General features: G+C 37.6%; 1 protein-coding gene across 6 annotated transcripts; it reads right to left on the bottom strand.

The window, feature by feature from the left end:
* Nucleotides 1-1,014: 1,014 nt before the first annotated feature.
* On the bottom strand, nucleotides 1,015-23,233 carry helz2b (helicase with zinc finger 2b). Of its 6 annotated transcripts, none has more exons than XM_081374913.1 (19): nucleotides 23,076-23,233; nucleotides 20,496-21,084; nucleotides 19,181-19,288; nucleotides 18,550-19,073; nucleotides 15,424-16,074; nucleotides 14,202-14,994; nucleotides 13,467-13,542; nucleotides 9,195-13,266; nucleotides 8,924-9,009; nucleotides 8,473-8,610; nucleotides 8,052-8,207; nucleotides 7,823-7,967; nucleotides 7,601-7,723; nucleotides 7,199-7,391; nucleotides 3,964-4,098; nucleotides 3,660-3,884; nucleotides 3,141-3,300; nucleotides 2,154-2,327; nucleotides 1,015-2,018 (listed from the first exon to the last, which is right to left on the bottom strand). In XM_081374913.1, the coding sequence occupies exons 2-19, from the start codon at nucleotides 21,015-21,017 to the stop codon at nucleotides 1,906-1,908; spliced, it is 8,394 nt and encodes a 2,797-aa protein (XP_081231039.1). In that variant the 5' UTR covers nucleotides 21,018-21,084; nucleotides 23,076-23,233; the 3' UTR covers nucleotides 1,015-1,905. The 6 variants fall into 6 exon arrangements, 4 of the variants coding, with proteins under 4 accessions (XP_081231039.1, XP_081231042.1, XP_081231040.1 ...); XM_081374916.1 differs by having other exon boundaries at nucleotides 15,424-16,000; XR_014030812.1 differs by having other exon boundaries at nucleotides 1,016-2,018; nucleotides 7,199-7,291.
* Between the last annotated feature and the right edge of the window lie 577 nt (nucleotides 23,234-23,810).

Raw genomic sequence — 23,810 nt, 5'->3', positions numbered from 1 at the left:
CTTCCGATAGACAGACCACAAGTAGCTCGAGTGTCTCAGTTAACGTGATCCATTTTTTTAATCTTTGTTAAACATCTTGCAGAAGGGACACGTTGTATAGCAGTTTCTTTCTTTTGCATTGTATTGAGACCCATGATTTCCTGACTCATATGGTGGTACAGAGCGATATGTGTACCCACACCCCAGGGTGTGAAACTATGAAAGCTAGATATGTTTGTGTCTTGTGGATCTGGTTCGATGCCAAATACTATGAAAAGAGGAACTTAACTCTGTTACGATAAGCAACTGCATAAGAGGGAGATCAATTTCTGTACAGGTCAGTGTATTCTTGGACTCCAACCTGACTCTTTTGCAATTTGTCTTTTCAAAGAGAGCTCTCTCAACAACTTGACTATTCTTTAGGCAAGAATATTATATTCAGATTGTGACTTATATTTTACTTAGAAATATTAGAAATGATTTTAACTATTCATGTTATGTTTCTTTATTCAACTTTTAATCCTGATTATGGATGAAATAATATTGTTTCTCATTTATTATTGGATTGTTTGCTGCTACGAAATAAAATTTGATTTAATCATCTGACTGGATCTCCTCGCATCATGTATGGATTTATTTCTTTTGCTGAACACAAAAAAAGACAAATAATTGTCTCATAAATGTATAAAATACAAGCTGTCAATTTACTGTATGTATAAGCCAAATTCTGTGTACAAGTCAAAGTGAATGTGATCGGTAGTGCTACGCTTATTGTTACAACAATTGTTTCTATAAAATGACTGTGGTAAATTGACTTTAGCCACCACTGTCATAATTTTTTTTAATAAAATTACAGAAAGATTTAGAAAATATTTTAACTGTTTGATAATTGTTTAACTTGGTCTTCTTCCAAGTTAAGGACAACACAGACAAGGGCAATGATGGCTCAGTACATCAAGAATTACACAGGTCTTTGAGGCAATGTATATAAAGTACCCCCCCCCCCTTTTTTTTTCTTTTTTTCTTTTTTTTTTTACAATTGATTAACAAGAGTTTGTATAGTTATATATAGTAAATATATATGTAAAAAATTCATCTTAAGCTGCCATAGTTTTAAATTAATAGAATATTTCAGGAATGGCTAGATTTTCAAATTGGTTAGTTCACTAATGTAATCGTAACCATTTTAAAATGGTTTGGAATGATACAAGAAATTTGGAATGTATAATTAAAAATAGAATCTCAAAGGCCCACTGAAATGCCTTGGAACGCACAGCTTTGTATGATGTGTTGACATAATTTCCACTAAACAGGAAGCTAAGGTGGGACATATTGAATGGCTCCTCCCCCTTATCAAATAGCCAATAGAGTTTAGTTTACCTCACAGACTGCAATTCGTACTTGACAGCACCATGGAAGCGAATCCGAGCAATGATGATATGTTGGATTCAATAGTAGAGGTATGAATAAATTCTAGCCATTTCATTCTTAAGCAACGTACAGTTAACGGAATAACGGAATAAAACTAGAGCGTTTGAGCAACCGAACACACACCTCCAACCCATATTGCTCCGTGACATGCCAACGGTCACTTTTGCCAGGTGGTATTTATATTATAGGGGGCGGGACGCTTTAGATTCTAGAGAGCATTTGATTGGACAGAAGATGTAATGAGAAGCTGAAGTCCGCGGTGATGTCATAAAAATCTGTGATCCATTTTAGCGGAAGTGAGAAACTGTAAGTTTTGAATGCTTAAAGCTCCTAAATGCGAATTTTGTCATTGTTTTGGAACACACCAGCACCATTCACCAGTCTAAGGCTAACATATTCATACTAAAAGCTAAAAAACTTTTCAGGGGGGCTTTAAAAAATAAAGGGGGTTTGTAAAATGATTCAAGATCAATCCAACTTCATTTAAAATCTGATTTAACGGACACTGCGTACTGTTATCTGGTCTGCAGAGACCACACAGCCACGACTTGAATAATGTTTCAGTAGTTTCTTCCATGCTGGGCTGCAGTTCAGTACCTCCTGATTGCCTAAAGCACAACATTTAAAAATACATATTATTATCTTATAATAGAAATTATTTTGTAAAAAACATTGTGATTTAATACACTGGGATATGTATTTAGTAATTTGTTAAGAATATATGAATGCAATGTAGGGATTACCCAAAATGCATAGCCCATTCTGTGCTCTTGTGATGCCAACATTGATTTGGTTTTCATCACCCACAAAGCCAATGTGTTTGGAGAGCCATTCCCTTGAGATTGAATGCAGAGGTTCAATCTCGTCGCTGGGGCAGGAGCGAACCATCGAAAGAATCACATACTGCCACTCACTACCTGCAGTCACATCATTATAATGCTCTTTGTTATCAGGTTTTTGTATACATGAGAACACAAGAATCTTTTAGGAAAAAAACTAAACACTTTACAATAAAGTTTCATTAGTTAACTACTTTAGTTAACAATACCTCTACAGCCTTTATTAATCTTAGTTAATGTTAATTTCAACATTTACTAATACATTATTAAAATTAAGTTGTATTTGTTAACATGCACTGTGAACTAACATTAACAAACAATTAACGACTGTATTTTTTTTAACTAACATTAACAAAGATTAATAAATACTATTGTATACAACAAATATATTGCTTATTGTTAGTTCATGTTAGTTAACTAATGTTTACAAATGAGACCTTATTGTAAAGTGAAACAGTCCCAAACATTTGATAAATCAAAACCATTCAACAGCATTAATGGGATAGTTCACCCAAAAATCATTCACTCACCCTCAAGTTGTTCCAAACCTGTATAAATGTCTTTGTTCTGCTGTACACAAAGGAAGATATTTAAAAGAATGTTTGTAACCAAGCAGATCTTGCCCCCCATTGACTACCATAGTAGGGAAAAAATGGGGCGCGAGATCTGCTTGGTTACAAACATTCTTTTAAATATCTTCCTTTGTGTACAGCAGAACAAAGACATTTATACAGGTTTGGAACAACTTGAGGGTGAGTAAATGATGACAGAATTTTCACTTTTGGGTGAACGATCCCTTTAACCTAAGATCTGTCATTAGCATTATCAAGTAAAGGAAAAAAAAATAAAAATACAGAGATCTAAAGAGAGGAAATGATTTTAGAGTATTACCTTGGCTCTTTGTAATGGTGGTGACAGTGATTCTCTTCATTTGGGAGTCACTGGACAGTCTTTCTCTGATCTGGGCCACCTGTGCGTTATATGGTGACAGAATGGCAATGTCTTCCTGCTTCACACGACCCACTGATACCAGCTGACTGCAAATCTTAACCTGCGTAAAGACACATCTAGGCTTGATTTGTGTAGGTGCAAGCTTATTAGCACCAGAACCTGACAATAATGTGTTATTTGGGTGACAATTTATAGATCAGTGGACAAATTACTGGTGGACTATAGGAGAAGCAATACAGGCTTGAATCAAAAATTTTATCCGGTACAAAATTAGGGAATATGTGATATGTAGAACAGGAAGGGGTACTTTTTTCAAAAATAGTGCCATATTTTGTTAAATTAAAAATTGTATGTTTACGGTGAGTTCAGTAATTGCAAACATGCAGTTTGAACATAGTTTAAAAATAATTGGGTGTAAATCGAGTCTTTTTTTGTTTGTTTGCATCATCTTTTACTCACAGCTTTCTTGACCTCTTCAAGGTTGGCTTTTGAGTTCTCATTTCCCCGTGCAGTTGAAACAACCAAACTGATCTCTTTTCCACGTATATCTCCAAACAGAATGTGTTTGCTTGCAGAATGTCTTGTCTCGGTCTCAGCATGAAGCATGCTGATTCGTTCAGGCACAATAGTTATCAGCATATCATTGTAGTATGTTTCGGATGGAAATTTGCAGATTTCTTCATGCTAAAGAAAGAGTAATAAATGTAATAAACAGTAATAAATGTGTGTAAGCGTATATCGTATGTGAAGCACATATATGTACCATTCTGTACTGGGTGTCAAGCAGTAGTGCTCTATCCATGTAACGTTCAAACAGAGAGCGTGTCATGCCCAGTCTCCGCACATGCTCATTCTTCACGATCGGACGCAACTGCTTGTGATCCCCCAACAGCACAACCTGCAAGATGAGTATATATGAGACTGTGTGACAAGGATCAGAAAACCCACACAGAAGATTGCGAATGAAAATGTTCGTAAGGTCAGAGTACTGTAGCAAGAAGTAGGTCTCTTATTTAGATTAGTTAACCGTTCATGGTTGAAAAGGTTATGGATTGTTGCATGGAGAAAAGCTTGAGTCAATATTTGCTCTCACATTTCATCCATTTTAATTATTATATTACACTATACTATATTATATAATATATATTTTGTCTTTAAATGCTTTAGGGTCAAAGACGAGACGTCACCATTTTGGTGTCCGCATCAAATTACATTTACTAAAGTGATTTTATATACATAAAAATATGGGTAAAATAATGTTCCAAAGTGTAAAATTGTCATTTAGCATAGTGGTCGGACTTTGCTATTTTACCATTACATCTTTAAATATACACAAAATACCAAGCATTTTTAAATAAGTGTTGGCTGCGTCATATTAAAAGGACTATAGCTATGTCCGAAACCGCTCACTACTCACTATATAGTGCACTACATTCATTCACTACTTTACACATTCCATGTACACACTCGCTGAAACACTATTTTCCAAAATCCAATGCGGAGAGGACTGAGTGAACTATCGAGTTTAAACCAGAGATTACTTTACATCTTTCTTAATTTCTGCTTTAACGTTTATTTCATGTTAGTTCTAGTTTTTTTTTTTACCTTTTTTAATTAATCATTACTTGAATAAAACATATTAAAATATAGAGACAATATTATATAGATGAATTTTAAAATTATATTAATAAGGTAAAGAAATATATTTTATTTTTATTATTAAAAAATAAATTATTTAGGCATTAACTCAATTTAATGTGTTTTACTAACAGCCAGGTGTTTTAATAATGTGTGGCATTGTTGTTAACTTATTAAACTGTATTGAAGAGATGATAATTTGGTGGATGATTTAAAAATATTCGTTAATTATTTGCGTATTCATTCTAATGTAATCAAACCGGTCTCCTGAGGGCGCTCAACAACCACGTCATCTGTGAGTGTGAGAGTTTTTAACAAACTAAAAAAAACTTTACTAAAAATAATAAATACATGAATAATGTACACTTTTACTCTTTCAGCAGTCTTTGACATCACCAAAAAGCACCCTGAAGATCATGTGGTGCTGCAGAAAAGTGAGTTTATTGCTCTTAAATATTTGATAATTTCACCTTTTCATGGTGTGGTGACTTAAATGACAAAATCACATGTCATTCAGTGAAATGCCAAAAACAATTATTGTTAGATTATTTGAAAAATATTTTGTGAATAATTGTGATTAACTTTACTGGTCAAGCTTATTATTTGACATAGGTGGCCAGTTGATAGCCTGCAATATAAGCTGAAGTAGAAGTTTCTTCATTCAAAGTCATGCTTTTTTCATTTAGTGTAATGCGAATTCTCTGTGAATGACAGTTTCACTGTATAGATAACAATTTTAGCATCTTATTAATATTACAGATAAATGAGGAATGTTTAGCACTGACATATGTCTTCAACTTTTATTATTATTATTATAGTAACTTTTATATTACATTTTTGTTTTGGTTGATTTGTATTTTAGATGCCCTTAGTTGCTAGGCACTGTAAAAAGCCAAAAAGCTGAAAAGTAAATGCAGACACAATGTAGCACTCTTAAGGCCCGTTCACACCAAGAACGATAACTATAAAGATAATCATAACGATAACTATATTAGCATCCAATGAACAATAACGCTGTTTATTCCAAGCATGTGCTGCAGGTTTGTCCGCTTTAAATGAGGATGGATTCTGATTGGCTGTCAATGTTTTTAGTGTTCATCTGCTGAAAAAATGGCTCTGAAAGCGATTCCAACTATATTGTTTCTCTGTGCCAGTGTGCCGTTATCGTTATAGTTGTGATGTGGACTTTGCTATTCTTTTATATTTAGAACAGTGTTTAGAACTATATCCTTCTCATTATTATAGTTTACTTGGTGTGTGAACGGGCCTTTAGCAAGGAAACAAGAAAGGTACTGAGGATTGCAATTGTTAATGCTTACCAATATTTCTGAACAGAGAGTCCCCTCTCGCTATGTCACAAGTTCAAAAGAGGCCATTGAGGGGATTCGCCACCCCAAATACCCATCCTGATAACGTCATTTATGTTGGCAAACAGAAAGTATTCATAAATATAGCTGCAAGCAGTAATTGTTAGGGCAGAGCAAGTCAGAAACAAAGTGAAGAGCCAAGCAAGCATGGCAGGGAGCATGAGAACAGTAGAATGTAAATGCTTATTATTTTTTCAACATCTGCTTCTGCCATCATTTACTCAGGAATATTATTAAATCTAATTTAATGATATAGACTACTACTAAAAACATTGCGATTATGGGAACAATGACAATATTCTCTCCCTTTTTGGCGAAATGTCATTCAGAGTAAGAAAACCTTGGTCAGTCAGCAAAATGGATATATTTATGTAAAAATGAAACAATCGACTTATTCTGACCTGTACTTATTAAAATATGGAACTTCTTGCTGACAAATGGGTAAAACCTAGTGGTTTGGAGGATAGTGGCAAAGTACCACGATCCTTAAATGGAGTCTTTTAATGTGTCATCAAATGATTCTCATTTTAAATATGATTTTTTGGTATATAAAGTATTGTTACACTAAATGACATTATAGCAGTGGGTGTCTTCTGTAAATCATGATAAAAATGTTATATTGTCATTCTTTTTTGCTTAGAAAAATTCTTATGTGTATTCTGCTTCTACATTTCTTTCTGCTGTATTGAATTCAAAGGTGAGTTAGTTAGGAGTTCAATATACTTATTCTTTGTGTCCAGCTTCCTATTTGTTTAGTCTACTATAAAGAGTGTCTTAATTTAAGCTTTCTTCCAAAACCTAGTTTCAGTGCTTTAATTATTTAGGCTGTGCAGGCTCTTGGTTATTTGGAAGTCTTGTCTAGGTTATGTGTTGGTATTTTACAGCAAGTTTTGCTTAACATTTCTGTACAATTTATGTCCATTTTATTTGTGTATATGTTTATATGTTATTGACAGACTTGTTTGTTATAGATGTGTCAAGAGTCACTCTGACCTTCTCCGGTTTGAAGCTGACCAATGGGACAAGCGTCTGGGGTTCTGTAGCCATGGCGCACTCATCGATGAGGATCTGTCGTGCACTCAGTGTCTTGGTGAGGTTGGGTGAGGCGGCAGCCGTGCAGGTGCATAGAATAATATCATGATTTTCCAGTTCATACAAACGTGCAGAATTAAGCAGCTTCTTATATCTGAGGACACACAATTTAGTGTCATGCAGACATGCATTCACATATAATCACACACTTATAGACACACTCTTAGATGCAGAGATGTGTTTTAGGCAGATTCAGATGATGATGGTGATGGAAATTAAGCCACGGGTATTTAAAGTTGTTAATACCAATTTAGCATTTTCAAATGGAAGCAAATAGCAAATACAACAGAAACATCTACGTACTCCTCTACGTCCTCATCTGTCAGTGAATGGGGGTTACTGCCAATTTTTTGATCAAAGTCCTTTATTGCTTGGGAATGAGGGTTGTGAGAGTTGTCTCGGATTCTATGATGAAGTGTTATGTTCCTAGACACAGGAATGTGATGAGTTTGAGTATTGTAATGATAAAATGATCTGTGATTATTAATATTATTTTTTTGCAATAGCATTATTCATTGGCAGTACCTGAGCTCAGATTTAGACCGCTCTTGGCGCAGTGATTTGTATGACAACTGGATGTTGCTGCCAGGGTAGGGATACTCCTGCATCTCCATCTGTCTGCTGTACACACGTAATGGCTTCAGCTGCTCTCCAAACTTGAGCAGGTATTCTGTACACCCAACACAAGCACATAAATACATTAGTTTCTTCTTCACACAAATACTAGTTCCCTAGAACACAAACCTCAACGTACCTGCAACTACATCCACAGACTTGTTTGAGGGTCCACAGTAAAGAATAACCTCTCTTTTCTCTTTGTCTTTCTGCTCCTTCATCTTCCAAGGAGTTTTGGAGTTCAGCTGAGAGAACCAGTACACTATATACGCTCCTACAACTGTTTTTCCTGTTCCTATAAAGGACAAACATGGCAGGCAGATGCTGATCAATCACCAAATTACAGTACGTCACTTCTCAGACATTCCATGACCTGGCAAATGGTGATTGAATGTTCAATCTGTAACAAAAAAAGTGCTGACCAACACCAGCATACAGGGGAAACACACTCATCCGACTAAACAAAAACAAACATCTTGTGTTTGGTCAGCATCTGTCTGTGCAGTGTAAATTAGCATTTAAGGCTAAACTAAAAACTGTATATGCACAGAATGATTAACCTGGAGGCCCTTGAATGAGGGTGAATTTGCCATTCAGAGCTTGTTCCAAAGCTTTAAACTGGCTTTCATTCAGTTGAGGCAGACCTGCTGGTGGTTCTTCTCTCATAAGCTCATATAGGTGTACAGCTGGTCTGGAGCCTGTGGGTTGATACAACCAAAAGTACTTTAAAAACCAATGAACTAAAGTATATGTCATTAAATTCTACTGTAAATACATACTTTTAAGCTCACTTAATGACTTGTTAAATGGTGTTAAATGAAGATAAATCAGAAAATTAAACAAGACCCTAATAAAACACTAACACCCTGTGTATGTATATTATAAATAAAGAAAACAAAACAAATGCATAGTTGCATAGGAAACTGTATAGATTCTCAGAACCAAATTTTCTGTATTTAAAAAAAACATTCTCTCACTCAACATATGACATACTATGAATTTAATGCATACTTTCTTTTCCAATCCGGTGTCTGAGTGCAATGTTCTGAACGAGTTCATTAGCTGCTGTTAAATTATTCACTGCACTTTCCTTCCGTCTGGATAAATCAAGCAGAAAACAAAGATCACACATCATTGCAACTGGTTGTCATGACTTTGCCTCTATACATTGAACAAAATATATTTATGAACTGATTAATGAATATATAAAATGTAAGTAATGTAATGTACTGGATTATAATATGTTGTGATGTAATGTGTATTGAGTCTGTTGTATTCTTACATGTCTGGAATGAGTTTTGGGATCATCTCCACTGTGAATGTGTCATCCCGCTTGAATTTTGGGGTGTTCATGGGTGCACATTTTATGCTAAAGTGAATAATTTTGGACTTATTCACACTGTTCTCTGGAGGATCGAAATACTGAGTTGTCACACCATGGGCCACCCAAGTAAAGTATTCCGGATCCAGCTCTGACTGATCTGCTTGGATCTTTTTTGAAACTCTCTTTCGGATACAGAGCAAACACTTGGCCAGGTCAAATTCAATTGCCCATTTTTTGACACATTCTACAGGCAGAGAGAAAGTTCCAGAGAGTCTGGAATGATCAAAAGTTATTTGCACATTCTGTATCACTACACAATCACTGTCATCCACAGCAGTTGCAGCAGACTCCATTTCACAGAGGGGCTTCCATATCTGCACATACTCCTCTACATCCTTATAGTGACCTTTGGATGGGCGGTTTGCAAGTTTGGAAAAGCACTTAATAGGATTGCCAGTGTGTTCCACACAGATCTCAAAGCTTGAAGTCACGCTCAATAACTGTACAGTTGGCGCCCAGTAGCCCCTGTCCCTTTCTGAGGTCAGCTGGACCTGGACAGTGTCTCCAGCTTTCAGACAGAGTGTGAAGTCAGTGTAATGATCATCTTCTGACATAAAAGTGTGATCAGGTAATCGAGATGTATCTTGCTCTTCACTGATCTCACTATGATCACTCACATCTGCTGCCAATATGAGGGACATTGCCTCTTCCCACTGTTCATCTCTCACTGCCTCAACAATAGCGTGCCAGGTGTTTTGAGGTATCTCTGAACAGAATCTTAAGTTCTGCAGTGGGTTCGGGGTCATGCTCAGTGAATACATCCGTTTTTTCCAAGTCAGTGTCACTTGCTTTTTGTTAAATAACGGTTGATCCTCAAGCTGTAAATTTCTGTACTTAACAGGAAGTCTTTTCGGGAAAGTTCCTTTATCAAACGGAAATGATAATTTGAAACTTTCGCTGTCACGTTGGACACCAGTGACAAAAGCCATTTTGTATGTGCTTTGTTTTTGTAGATTAACTGCCAGTTGAAGTGACTCTGCTTTACTCTCATACTCCTGTGCCCTCATTTCTCCTCTTTTACACTTGTCACACAACAGATCAATGTCTGTCTGTGAATACTCAACAGGACGATCGCTGAGAACTGCATGCATGAGCCTCTGAAGAACCACATCTATGTAACGGCGAATGGGTGAGGATGCATGTGTGTATGAGTCCAGATTCAACGAATAGTGCCCAAGTAAAGCATCTGTGCATGAGAAAGAACGAAGGAACGAAGCTTTTTTGATATAGGCCTTAAACTGATCAACTGCTGGAACCAACTGTGGATGAATGTCATCTGTGGAAATAAGGTCAGCCATTTTGTAAAAGTTACATGCGAAAGCTGCTGATTCAATCATTTCCCACACAGATGTCAGAATGATAAAACTGCCATTATTCTGCCCACTGTTTGAATCCAGATGTTTCTCCAGTGCTTGTAGGGACTCATATTCCTCCTTGACTTTCTTCAGTCTACTCACCAGTTCAGGTGAAGCAGTCACTGTGTTCGGAAACAGGGTTTCTTGATCTGTCAGCTGATCACTAGCTCTTTTAAACATAAACTTCAGCTCCTCCATCATTAACCTGCACTTGCTGTCTTGTAATGATCCAAGATCAGCAGGATTGGAACTGTCCACTTGTCCAGAGAGTCTTTGTGTCCTGTGATTAAGTGCAAAACCACAAGCCACAAGGATGCAGCCTTCTAGAGAATCCAACTTCATCTCATTTTCACCTGGCTGGTTGATGATGCTGTCAGTCTCACTGTAGGACAATGCCCTGTTTGACTTTATGCAGGAAAGCACCAACTTTTGCTCTACAAGTTTGCCTTCTGTCTTTTCCACTTTCAGAATTAAAGAGATTGCACGACGATTTTTGCCTGGCGTCAGACTCCACATGTATGATTGTGCACCCAAGTTCTGAATATCGTCCCCAGACACATAGCTAAAAAAATCTGCTTTGTGAACTCCAATTTCAAAATAATATTCAGAGTCACTGACAGAGATGGCATCTTGTAGGTGGCTTGATAAAGGGCTCTGGTTATCATCAGGGTTAGGATTATTGTTAGGATGGACATCTCTAGACCCTAGAGAATATACAGTGAAGGTGATACTGTTATTCAGGTTCAATCGATTTCTGTCGATATGAAATGTCAGGTGTGAGGAGAAAGGAATGAGTTCCATATGTCGATTACTAATGTACTCTAATTGGTCTGCTGTTGGAGGAGCCTGACACCTCAGAGGAGTGCAGAGTTTAGTGTTTGTGTTCTCTGTCAGAAATTTTGACACTTCATGGCTAAACATTATGTTTAACTCTTCAATCATTAGATTTGCTTCTCTCTCCCCTGGCTTCCGGTGTTTATCAGGTTGGGCATATTTCCAGTCTTCTTTAAGCCGTGCTTTGCGTTGGCTTCTGGCAAAATGGTAAGCCACCCTGACAAGGTCCTTCAAAGTATCAAATCTCTGCTCACCATCACACTGACTTATTATATCCTCAGCCTCCTTGTAGGTCAGCATCTTTTTAGAATTGATCACAGAGAGGTCAAATGTCCTTTCTGTGATAATGCCTGATTTCTTTTCCACTTTGACAATTAATGAAATGGCTTTACGATCTTTGCCAGGGAGAAGACTCCAAAAGGTGGTGGAAAGATGTTTTGGGAACATGAAAGTAGGTTCTTTTCCAGGGTCATAAAAAGTTGTTCCCCTCTCTTTTGCAAAGCTATCAAGTGAACTGTCCTTAGACACGAAACTAGCCACATCTGCAACATGAACCCCAATTTCATAGAAGCTTCCCAGATCTTTAACACTAATGGCATCATCCAAATCTTTAGCCATGGGTGGATCAACAGTAAAGGTTTGTAAAGCTCTGAAATCTCTTCTTTTCTTGTCATCAATTTCATCAGTTTTCATCTCTGAAAAGGCATCCTCTTGCATGAGAGGAGAAGACATTAGTTTGAACTCTGATTTTAAAATCTCAAGTCCCTCCTCAAAAGATGTCCCAATTGGTAGAATATCTGTAACTTTGCCTAGCGGAAAGGAACAGTGTTCTTTCCAGCCCAAAATCTGAACAACAAAAACATAGTTCTTTTTTGTTTGTTCATCCAGAGAAAAATTTCTTGTTATTGTCCAATTGCCACTGACAAACTTGTATACTGGAATACAATTGCGAGTCTCTTTTTTTACCAAGATACGTATTTTGGTGGTGTTGTGGTTGAGGGGTATCATCATTTTTGGCACCAAATATTTGTCAGTGTTTTGTGTTCGTCTTTGGTAATTTTCAGCCTCTAATAAACACACAAATTCAGAGGATGTTGGTAGTCTGTTTGTACAACCTAAAACTCTCCCAGTAAGAAAGCCAGCATTATGTCTGGTCTCAACCACAACTTCATCACCAGGGAAAGACATGCCAATGTTTTTCCTCCCTTCAATATGAATGTATTCAGATGGGTTATCGTAAGGTATTACGTAACCTGACTGATATCCTTTCATTACCAATTCCCCATGCCTGTAGATACCAGGCTGTTTCCTGACCAACTCCAAGAGGTTTTCCTTTTCAGAGGAAAAGAATAAAGGCCTCTTTTGTTCATTCTCTTCATCTGAGTCCTGTACATCACTTTCATAGTCTTCCATCTCTTTCAATATAGTATCAGTTTCGGCCTGGAGAGGTACATCATTCTCAGAAATTTCTAACTTTTCTGTCTTCTGAAATTTAGAAATCTCCAATACTTCCTGTTGTAGGACATCTCTGGTCAAATTATCTGGTTTGGCGCTGCCCTTGCTGATGCAACGTTCTATGTAGGACCTCCAGATTTTAGAACACTTTCCAAAACAACAAAGAGCACCAGCATCTCCAACTACAACCACCAGTGATTGGGCTCTGGTCAAGGCAGTGTTTAGTGCTCGAATGTCATCAAAAAACTCTGGGCAGCTTGACTCTGATTGAAGAAGTCTGTCTCTTGTCTGAACTGTTGTTATGATGATGACCCTGAACTGCCTCCCTAAGGACACAGAATTTGAATGGGAAGGTTGTAATTGAAAAATAATAATAAATAATTTTAAAATGGATATGCATATTGACACATTGTGGCTGAAATAAAAATGTAACTGAGATTTTTTTTTCTATTTTTTTTTCTTGATAAATTAAACCCTGAGCTTCCCTGAGCTCCAGTAGACAATGATATTCTGAACCCCACAGTACCTTGAATGTTTGCTAAATTCTGAACAGACACTCCATAAACTCCATTCTGACGGAGATGAACTCTGATGACCTCAACCTGAAGAATCAAAGGGGAAAAAAGGGAAAAATTTGTGGAACAGGATGTGGATTGTATTTTTGTGACTTAACCATTTGTGATGGTAATTGAATTCAAACCCTTAAAAACTACGTATTATATTATCAATAACTTTTTTTTAAATAGTTCTTCCTCAAAATTACAAAATATTTGATCAAACAGTTAAAGAACCAGAATCATTAAGAGGAATCTCTATTGTTAAATTCTTTACTATTCTCATCCCTAATGCTTGAATAATATTAAAAGTTTGTATTTAATAATTATCATTCATTCATCAAGTCACCATGCATACTTATATGGTATCATGAAGAGTAGTAAAATCACGCACATCCCAGTCAAGTACGGGTGCTGCATCTCATATAAAATACAAAGTAACAAAGTAAAGATCCGCACACCGGAAAGCTCCCATTCACGAATTTCTTAGTGTGACGTTTCGGGCCTTCACGGCCCTTCCTCAGACAGTCTGAGGAAGGGCCGTGAAGGCCCGAAACGTCACACTAAGAAATTCGTGAATGGGAGCTTTCCGGTGTGCGGATCTTTACTTTGTTACTTATATGGTATATCATAATTAAGTTTTAGTCATAACATATTTGTCATATGTCAAGAGTGATAAATGCTGTTTATCACTAAAAAAAAAGTACCTGTCGGCCTTCACTAAGAACACAGATCTGCTTTGGCTCTCTATCACCCCATTCAATTGGCCAATCAGTCAGAAGCCCTTGCACCATGTTTACCACACTGTTGACCTCAGCAAGATTGAACCAGGACATGGAGGTTGAATTCAGACGGCATTCTCCTCTGACATGCTGAAAGATCAGAGGGTGTAGCCTCGGGTGGGGTGGGACATCTCCTTTGGCCTTGATGCCATCACTTACATAGAAGTAAGTGGATACAAAATCCACTATTTCTGTGGTGGAACGGTAGTTCTCATTAAAGATGACTCTGCTTTTCTTGGCAATGTTGCTGCTCTCATCCTGGTAGTAGTGGAAGAGACGAGTGAGCAGGGTGTGTTCTGATCGTTTGTCATCAGTTACAGAGAAAAGTTTTGGAGCCATCTGCATGTGGTCTCCTGCTAAAACCACTCGAGTGTGTTTGTCTGCTAAACCCAGAGCCATGAGCGCTTCAGCCTCCAGCATCTGAGATGCTTCATCAATCAGGATATGACTGAAGAAACCTTTAGGAAGCTTCAGCTCACGGAGACGCCGTGCCATCGATGTGGTGGTAATAATGATGCGGTGTGACTCTAGATCAGAGCGTGCTGGGAAGATGAAGGACTGTCTGTCTGGAGAGCAGAGACAGTATTTCAGAGTGATGTCATCGGTTGCCGCGATTGAGGCCCCACCCCTGTTTGCCTTTATCCTGAGTACTTTGAGGTTTGGGTGTCCATTTGTAATGTATGAATGGAAGTGCTCTCTGACATATAAATCTGCAGAGCTATAAGGAACAAAACTCAAAGTTAGATTTTTTTAAATGGATGGGAGCTTTTATTTTCACAAGAGAAGTATTGCAAGGCATCTTAATAGAAATTAAATTCCCATCTTTTCTTGTTCTTGTTTCAAATGATAATAACAATTAATAAAATAGCATTTTATGGTCAATTTTGTGGTAAAATATTTGTATATAATGACCACTGAACTATTTTTTTTGTATAATGTCTAATATTACTTCTCAATTTCTTTTTGAAGAAATGTATTTTTCAATTTATTTTAAAACAAATATATAATATTAATAACTCAAATTTGTCTCAAATACTTCATCGCAAAACAAAAAAACATTGGTTGATGCATGATCCTGATCTCTCTGTATGGTTTATTTTGTGGTAATGATTGGCTAAAACTACATTATCATTTATTTATAACTTACCTGTTAGTATATGTACAGATGAGCACTTTGTTTTGAGAACGAAAGGCCAGCTTTTTGGCTGCTGAGGCGAGACAGAGTGTCTTCCCGGTGCCAAATGGTCCGTATATTAGCAAGGGAGGAGCCACTTTGTTGCTCTCGCACTTGCCAAGGATGAAGTTCAAGGCAATTTGCTGTTTGTTGTTCAATTCAGACTGTTTGGTTATGTCCACAGGGACACAACCATAACTGAGGTCAGGTAGAACGATGTGCAAGTCTGGTAGGTGATCAATAGCCTGGTGCATCTGACAAAATGACAGTCTGTTCAACTGAAACTGAACCTCCATTTCACACCTGTTTTTTTCCCTCAGCTGTAGCTCAGACACACACTGTGCAGACAGCTGAAGGCCGATGTGACCCTCGCCAGCAGCCTGTTTGAGCACCAATGCCTCATACGTGTGGTTTCTGTGCTCTACTGACACACTGGCTTTTGCTGGTATGCAATTCACCAAAGCCATCTGCACTCCTCGTTTAAGAATCTGCCCTTCAGGCGAGTCTAGTGTGAGCGAGCAGGACACCTTCAGAGTGGCAAAGAGCTTCCCTGGAGCAGCAAAAAAACGTGATATGCCATCACTCAACTGGTCAGAGAGAGACACACTCCCACTAACATTTAATCTGCAAGTTTGGGGGAAAAAAAGAAAACATTTGCAACTGTAAATTTATGGCAAAGGTAATCTAACTGTAAAAAGAGGGAAAATAGCATTCTCAATACTGATTAATTAAAAGAATCTCTAATATCGACCAAAACTCAATATGCTACAGATGTACGGTGTATTTCATTAAACCATTTGTTTACTTTTATTTGGTTTGTGATCTGATGATTACATAGCACCAACATGAGTGAAGATTGGACCATTTGTAGAAGGACTATGTAAAGGAAACTTTTAATTAAACATAACATACATTTCTTTTTCTTGCAGTGTTAACATTTATACACTTTTGAATACTAAATGTCCCTCACACTTGGGCCAAAGTTAGTGCATCTAAATCTAACAAAAGAGGAAACAAAACTAGACAGCTGTGCTGTTATACATTTAACCTTATGACCCTAGCAACAAACTGAAGTATCAAGGAATCCATATTTGCTTCCATATTTGGAGAAAATTATAATGAATCATGTCACCTTTGCACGCTACTATTCTATAAAAACTGTTGCACTCTTTTTGTGAGGGGGAATTCTCTGAAATTGATCCGAGATCCTCCTGGCCATGATTGAAGCATATTCAAAAGCTGGTTATTGATGTGCAGCAGGTTAGAGGAACACTGGAGACCTTTATTCCCAAGTGATAGTGTTCATAAGGTGCGAGACGTCATCTCAGAGTGAGACTCTTAGGCGTCCAGGGTTACCAATGGGGTCAGGTACTGTAGCTATAATTCTTAGGCATCTTGTGTGATAAGAATAGAATTCTTAGGAATCTGGGTTTTTTTAATGCGTTCAAAGAAACTATATTTAGGCGCGAGGGGTTACCAACGTGGTCAGAGTGGGGGTCACCTGAGGATAATTTTGGAGGTGTTGTGGACACCTGGTTTAACTTAAGTCATGTGGGGAATTTCTACCACAACTATTACTACTATTACATACTAACTATATAGTATGCCAAATTTTACTTGTTTTTACCATACAGTAATATGGCCAGCCATAGACATCTATGTAAAAATAAAAAAATAAAAATTTCATAAAACAATTACAATAACAGTGTAATGTAATAGTGGCTACACACACCCAATATGTGTGCCACCTAATTATTTAACAGACGGTAGCAAGTGTCCTGTCTGGATCAATCACACAGTGTTTTGACTGTTCTTTGAGTTCAAAACAGTGACAACAGTATTGTAATCATAATACATTCCACCTATTCAGTTTGAACCTTAACACCAACCCATTCATCCATCTTTCCTTTCAGCCATATTTTCATCTTTTACTACGACACCATCTTAGCTATGCATAACAACAGCGCTGATTTTTTAAACTGCCCTGCCCATGTTTCATCCATTCATTGAAACCGCAATTAACTTGTTAGAAAAGAATGCCTTTAATCGTTGCATTGTTTGCTTTCAGTTACGTTTATATTCAATTCAGTCATTATACCTGCCTAGTACTATCAGACTCAGAGGCCATTAAATGCAATGATAACATGGAATGCCTCTGATCCCAGTATGAGTTCAAATTCCAGAGTTAGAGTGCATGTGATGAGAAATAAGTAACGTTAAAATACACTATTTTAGTAGTAGAAATTATATTCAAAAAGTAAAATCTCTAACTTATTTATTTAGGTGATAAAACACTGTTGCCATGGGACCCACACTAAGCCAGTCTGTGACTATGGGTATGCAGACCATAATAAGAACCTAGGCAGAGAGAATCTTATCTGCTAGGGAAAATATGTCTATGGGTGTGGCTGATACTATGACATTACATAAATGATATCTCTTAATGATGGTGTGGCCTGTAGACATCAAAAAAAGATTCTTGGAGATCAGCTCTTAACACTGTTTACAATTACATACTGGATCTCTACCATATGATGATATAACCTCGCTTAGAACTAAAAAAAAAAACAATCATAATAATAGAATCCACCTGTTCAGTGTGAACCCAAAACAGTTTATCCACTTTATTCATTTTATCTGTGTATTACATAAAGATTCATTGACTTTGACAACTTTGCCCATGTTTCATACTATCATGAGAACAGCTATTGGCTTGAATTTACATTTAAAAACAAGTGAATATGGTAATGGGTAGCTAAAACATAATGTGTCCATGGTCGATAATTATAAAAGAATTAGCCTACACTTTTGCCGAGCCTGCACTGGTGCGAGCTCCGCAATAGACTTCTCCCTGACAGTCAAAGAGGCATTATGTCACAAAAGTGCGGACTCGCAAGTGTTTAGGGTGCCATTTGGGACAGGGCCTGTGATGGTTGACCAATGAAATCAGCTGTGGGGTGGGATGGGGTTTGCGCTTAACTGGTTTGGGGGGGCACTATATTTATATGAATCACACATTCATATAAATATAGTAAATTTGAAAATGTACGCCTTAGCATATATTTCAAGTGGTGTATTATTTCTATAAGATATTTGTACCTGCTAATGAGCTTCTCCTCTGCAATTTCCTCTCTGAACAGAAAGTGGTGAGCTCTCTCTCTGTAGTTGTCTTGGTGAAGTGGGGAACTGTTATCTGCATGGGGATTGAACTGTAGGTTCATCTGGGGTGATTTGTATTTACTAAGCAACTGCTCGTCCTCCTCCTTTCTGGCAAAGAAGGGCACGATGACCCTGTTTCCTCTGTTCCAGCGCTCATCCGAAAGAATCTCGGCACATTCACTCTCTTCTGCCTCATCTGGCTGGACATGAAACTGCTGACCGACTCTCACCTTCAGTTTCCGGAGAAGAACCGGTCGAATGTCAAAGTCAAACACCAACCATTGCTCGTACACTCCAGGGCGGAACGGCAGAAAAGACACACTCAGCTGGTAAGTGGAGTTAGAGGAGCGAAGGTGGTGGCCTGCAGTGTGTGTGACTGGGGGAAAGGTGTTCTGTAAACTGTCACTCAAAGAGAAAACTGCACCATTTTCCACTTTCAGTAGAGCCACATGAGCCAAGGACCTCTACACAAACACACATGCACACACACAAAAGAAACAAGGAGGTTATCAATACCTAGTGTGCAATTAGTCTGAATGTAAAATGATCCAGGTTAGTGTGTATTTCTGACCTCAGTGGTGATTGTGAATTTCCATCTGATTTCACTGTCTTCTTGTAAACAGTCTACACAAAGATTCTCATCGTGTGTAACACACACATCATCCACCTGCTCAGAGATCTGTAAAATACACACACGTGTCCATATTTGTGGATTTTGTTACTTTTTATGTTAGTATCTAATTAAAGGTGGGGTATGTGATTCTCTTTTTTGTCCATTTTTTCAAAATCACTTGAAATCCTTTTCCTAACCCACTTACAGCCACTGAGTTAGAAGCACTGAAATGAAAATTAAGCAATTTAATCATCTGTGGAACGGGCAGGACTCGAAAAACTCCAGCCAATCATTTCCAAGACCACCTAGAATCATTGGACAGTAAGTTCGTCAATCAAACGATTGTACCCTCTCCCCCCATCCCCCTTCCATCCATTACACGTCGAATGGGTGAAGTCAGGGTCAGCGTTGGAGGAAAGAAGGTAGGACCATTTGAGTTGTGTATTTTCAAAATCTGCCGACCATTGCAAATCCCATACCCTACCTTTAAATAATTAACTACTAACTTAAAAGTTACCATATATACACAAACAACTTTTTCATTTCTCTATTATATGGCTCTCATATGCTTGATTCTGACTGGTATATTGTCATTTTCTTTATAATCATTTCAAGAACAAACATCATCAATGTCGACATATTTAGCATCTAAAAAAGAGGAATACACTAAACAACTTTTAAAATCAGATTTGAAAAATCTAGGCACCGTACACTTGCAGACTTTGTAAATGGTTCCAAAGAAAAACATCATACACTAAATGATTGTGGATCACACACTACCGGACTTTCAAGTCTGACCACAAACGTATGCAGAAACATGTACCTCATTGCTAGGGGATGCATGACAAATGAAAACAACATGTGTTCTAAAATCAGCTCAAAATAACAAACATGTTTGATATCCTCTGACTAGATGGAATCAAAAATTGGAGTCTGTGACCATGATACACTACACAATTTTCTGTGTAATCTGTCAACTGCCAAAAATCTGCAAGCTGGCTATGATTTTCGGCAACTAGCATGGACTCAACCAGACTGTAAATTGAATAAAAAATCTGTGCAAAAGTTGTGCAGTGTATTACATCCTTAAAATGAAACATATTTAAAAATGATTTGTGTGATAAAAATCTATTTGTGTGTATGTGTGTGTCCCTTTAATCTACATGGTTTCAAATGCTCATAAAGATAAATATCATATGTCTTAAAAACATTAAAGTTACATGGACGGAGTTGGGCAGAGTTGCAGTCTTGAGCAGGATTTCATTGTACTCACGATCAGAATCTCATTGCTGCTGGTCCTGTACTCTTCCAGAAGTTTCTCCTGGTATGAGGAAAGCTCATGAGAGCTTGACTGACCATCTCCTGGTCTGCTCTGTTCAGCCAGTCGTTCTCTTTGCGTGATCAGATGAATTAAACTCTTGTGGTCTAGGTTTGTGTTTTTTTGCAAGTTCCACACCGCAGCTTCTTCTTGACTGCTGGCAAACGTGCAACGGTCATGATGCACATAGCACCCAACATCCTCCTTGAAATACCAACACACTTCATATCGAACAGGTCGTGGGTGAGAGGGCCGAGAGAACACAGGTCTCCATTTGTGACCTCTGACCTTTGCTCTGACAAGCAGCAGATTGTGAGAGCAACGGTGAGGCTTTGCAATGATGGAGTAGGAAATGCGAGAGTATTCATGAGTGCAGACATTACAAGCAGCTCTCAGCTCGTACATCTGCATGAACTCCTGCAGCTGAGAATCTCTAGCCTGTACCGTAGACATTTCTACAGATTCAAGCCATAACATCCATGAAGTCTGACATGAACACCATCAGCTGGGCACCCACAGCTTCAAATACTGCAGTAAATTCAACCTAATGTGAGGAAAGAGAAGAACACAGCTCATCATATGACTTGTTTACATAAGGGAGAATGCAAATACTATTCAAAAAAGCATAAACCTCCACTGAAAACAGAATCACATTACTACTATACTTGGAACTTTGAACAGCTATAGGGAAGTATAAAGGATGATTTATGACCATGAAGGGAAATAACAATTAACTTTCTACATGACAAAGGCCTACTGCTCATATGGTGCAGTATCTCATGTTTTATTAAAGATAGAGATCCAGATGTTGCTTCTTAAAATGATATTGCTGGTAACTGTCAAATAGGCTTTTGAACTATTTAGAGACATTTTTTCATTTTATTTTATAAATGTAACATTTACATGCTTTTTGAAATTTTTGTTAAATAACCTTTGATAAAGCAGTCTGATAATAACAGCTGAGCTGTTGGATCACATTATTAAAATACTGTATGCAAATGTGCTGGGGTCTAGTCACATATCAACTTTTTTGTGTGTGTGAATACAGCACATTTTAAAGAATAGAATAAAACATTTCTGCTAATTTGCCTGTTGTACTTTATTTGAATTTACTGGTGGTAAGCAAAGATTACATTGTAGAAAGACAATGTAATAGTTGACCAGAGCTGTTGTTCTTGAGGTTATGTGAGAAAGAAAAGCTGGGGTGTACAATACAAGGTCAAGCTTATCCTGAACAGAAGACAAAATAAAAGACTTATTTTCCTGACAAGTGCAACCTAGCAACCAGAGTGTGTGAAAACCACAAAAACAAGGGATATTAACTCCATGTGAAATGCCACACAACAGGTTTTGGGTCAAGTGGCTTTCAGACAGATTAGTGTTGTTAGTCAACCACAAACCTCTTTAACCTGAAGCCTGGCTTCAGATCATGTAAGGATTATTTTAGATCAATATGTAATGAAAAAGGTCTATATAATGAAAAGTATGTAAACTGCCTTTGTAAATATTACACAAATGCATTACACAAAACGTGCATATATACATAAGGATTAATTTCATTGCATATTTATCTTCTGGTACACAAAGAGAGGTCAGGTATCAAAGCAAAGAGGCTGTTGCTGAGCAGCCCTGCCTTATATTGAGGTGGTTGCTTCAGGCTAGTTACCTAGAGCAAAAACTTAATTATTATTGTAATTATTGTAACAGTGCTCAACAGTACCATTGTATGCCCTCATGTCATAAGTATGTAGACGTTTTGTGGTGGCAGCAGGAAATCTGACCAGTTTGACTGCTTTTGAGCTCTCATTTTCCATTTAAATTAACAGTTTAATATTTTAAACACTAATAATGGCCCCATATCTTCCCATGCATCACATTACACACATTCATACCATTTAGAGTTTATGGGTGAATAATACTCATTCATTATTTCCTATGTGTGTTTACCCAGGTTTGTACAAAGAAAAAAAAGTGCAGTTAAATTTTGAAATGTTCTGTCTGAGACATTTTTTGTTCTTTAATTCTGGTGTCTTAAATGTTAATCTTACAAGTAGACAGCAGATGCAGATTAATTTTCATCTTAGATGCTATCCTCCCTCAGCTGTCAAACGTCAGGTGGGAATTGCTTGTATGACCGTTACGACAAAATGGCAAAAAGAGTAAATGTTTTATTATTATGAATATGGCAAAGGGCATTGTTGGAAATTTCTGTTGTAAATTATAGATTACACTTACAGTTGCACGTCGCACCCAACGGCCAATGCAAGAACACGACAGTATTGCACAAGGCAACAATAATATTGAAAATTGGCTTTGAAATAAACCACGGTAAATGAAAATAATCTTAAACCTAATTTACATAGTTTTAAAGAAGTAATTAAAGACGGTGATATCTTTGAGAACACTAAAATAACGTACTAATGTATAATTCTCTAATGAAAAAAAAAGAACAGCGCGCGCCTGACGTAGCAGAAGCGTAAAGCGGAACAACACCCATATTTTCCACACAAATAAAACATTTACTTTTGAACCCACCTTTACATCTCTGAGGAGGGAAATGTGCGGCCACCTGCACTCGATACCATCTCAATCAAGTGCATACAACGCAAACCAGACTTCATATTCCTCTGTCTATAGTAACTCTACTTGAGTTTCGATTTCCTTGGCTGGCTGGCTGCGAGCCAGTGATGAATGATGAGTGATGATGTGGTTGGTCACGCGTCCCTTTTTTTTTTTTTTTTTTTCCACAACGACAGACTGCACGTAAAAATAGTTGTCTAACAATAGGCTATGTCTGTATGGGTCTCTCTCTCTCTCTCATTCACTAATAATTGCATAATTTATTTAAACATAAATTTGCACACTGAATCAAAAGGTTTTTGGTACGAGATGATCCACTCAGAAAGTGTTGCTCTCTTTTAAAATAAATTTAAATCTCTCACGTCAGGGAGATCCAGATGCCAAAACTCAGACTTTATTGGTAAAGAGAACAAATAAGATGAGATGCCTGCAGAACATCTACCAATCCCAATCGCTTATTCCGTTCTCTTACGAGAGGTTCTCTCGTATTGCGTAGTTGCTTACGCTACGGGAAAGCCTTTCTTTCTCGAGATACTGAAGCCAAAAATTATCCTTAATTTTTATAATCTTGTCAACGCAGTGCGGCAGCCTGCAGACCTAGGGCAAGCTTACTAGCGTGCCCATTGGCTGCCCTGCGGCAACTGCAGCAGCCTACCGCTGAGCCCTTGGCGTGACGTCACGACCAATGAG

Source organism: Scardinius erythrophthalmus, assembly GCF_964197995.2.
Source record: "Scardinius erythrophthalmus genome assembly, chromosome: 9".
NCBI classification, from domain to species: domain Eukaryota; kingdom Metazoa; phylum Chordata; class Actinopteri; order Cypriniformes; family Leuciscidae; genus Scardinius; species Scardinius erythrophthalmus.
Note: the sequence above shows the minus strand (reverse complement) of the source record. Positions and strands in the feature narration are given on the sequence as shown.

What these genes read in the sequence shown, in the direction of transcription:
- helz2b (XM_081374913.1), bottom strand. Translation starts at nt 21,017, where the DNA reads ATGTTATGGCTTGAATCTGTAGAAATGTCTACGGTACAGGCTAGAGAT. An exon ending in TTCTTAGTGAAGGCCGACAG is followed by an intron (nt 13,543 to 14,201) that starts GTACTTTTTTTT and finishes TTGATTCTTCAG; the next exon opens with GTTGAGGTCATCAGAGTTCA. An exon ending in CACCATTACAAAGAGCCAAG is followed by an intron (nt 2,328 to 3,140) that starts GTAATACTCTAA and finishes ATGTGACTGCAG; the next exon opens with GTAGTGAGTGGCAGTATGTG.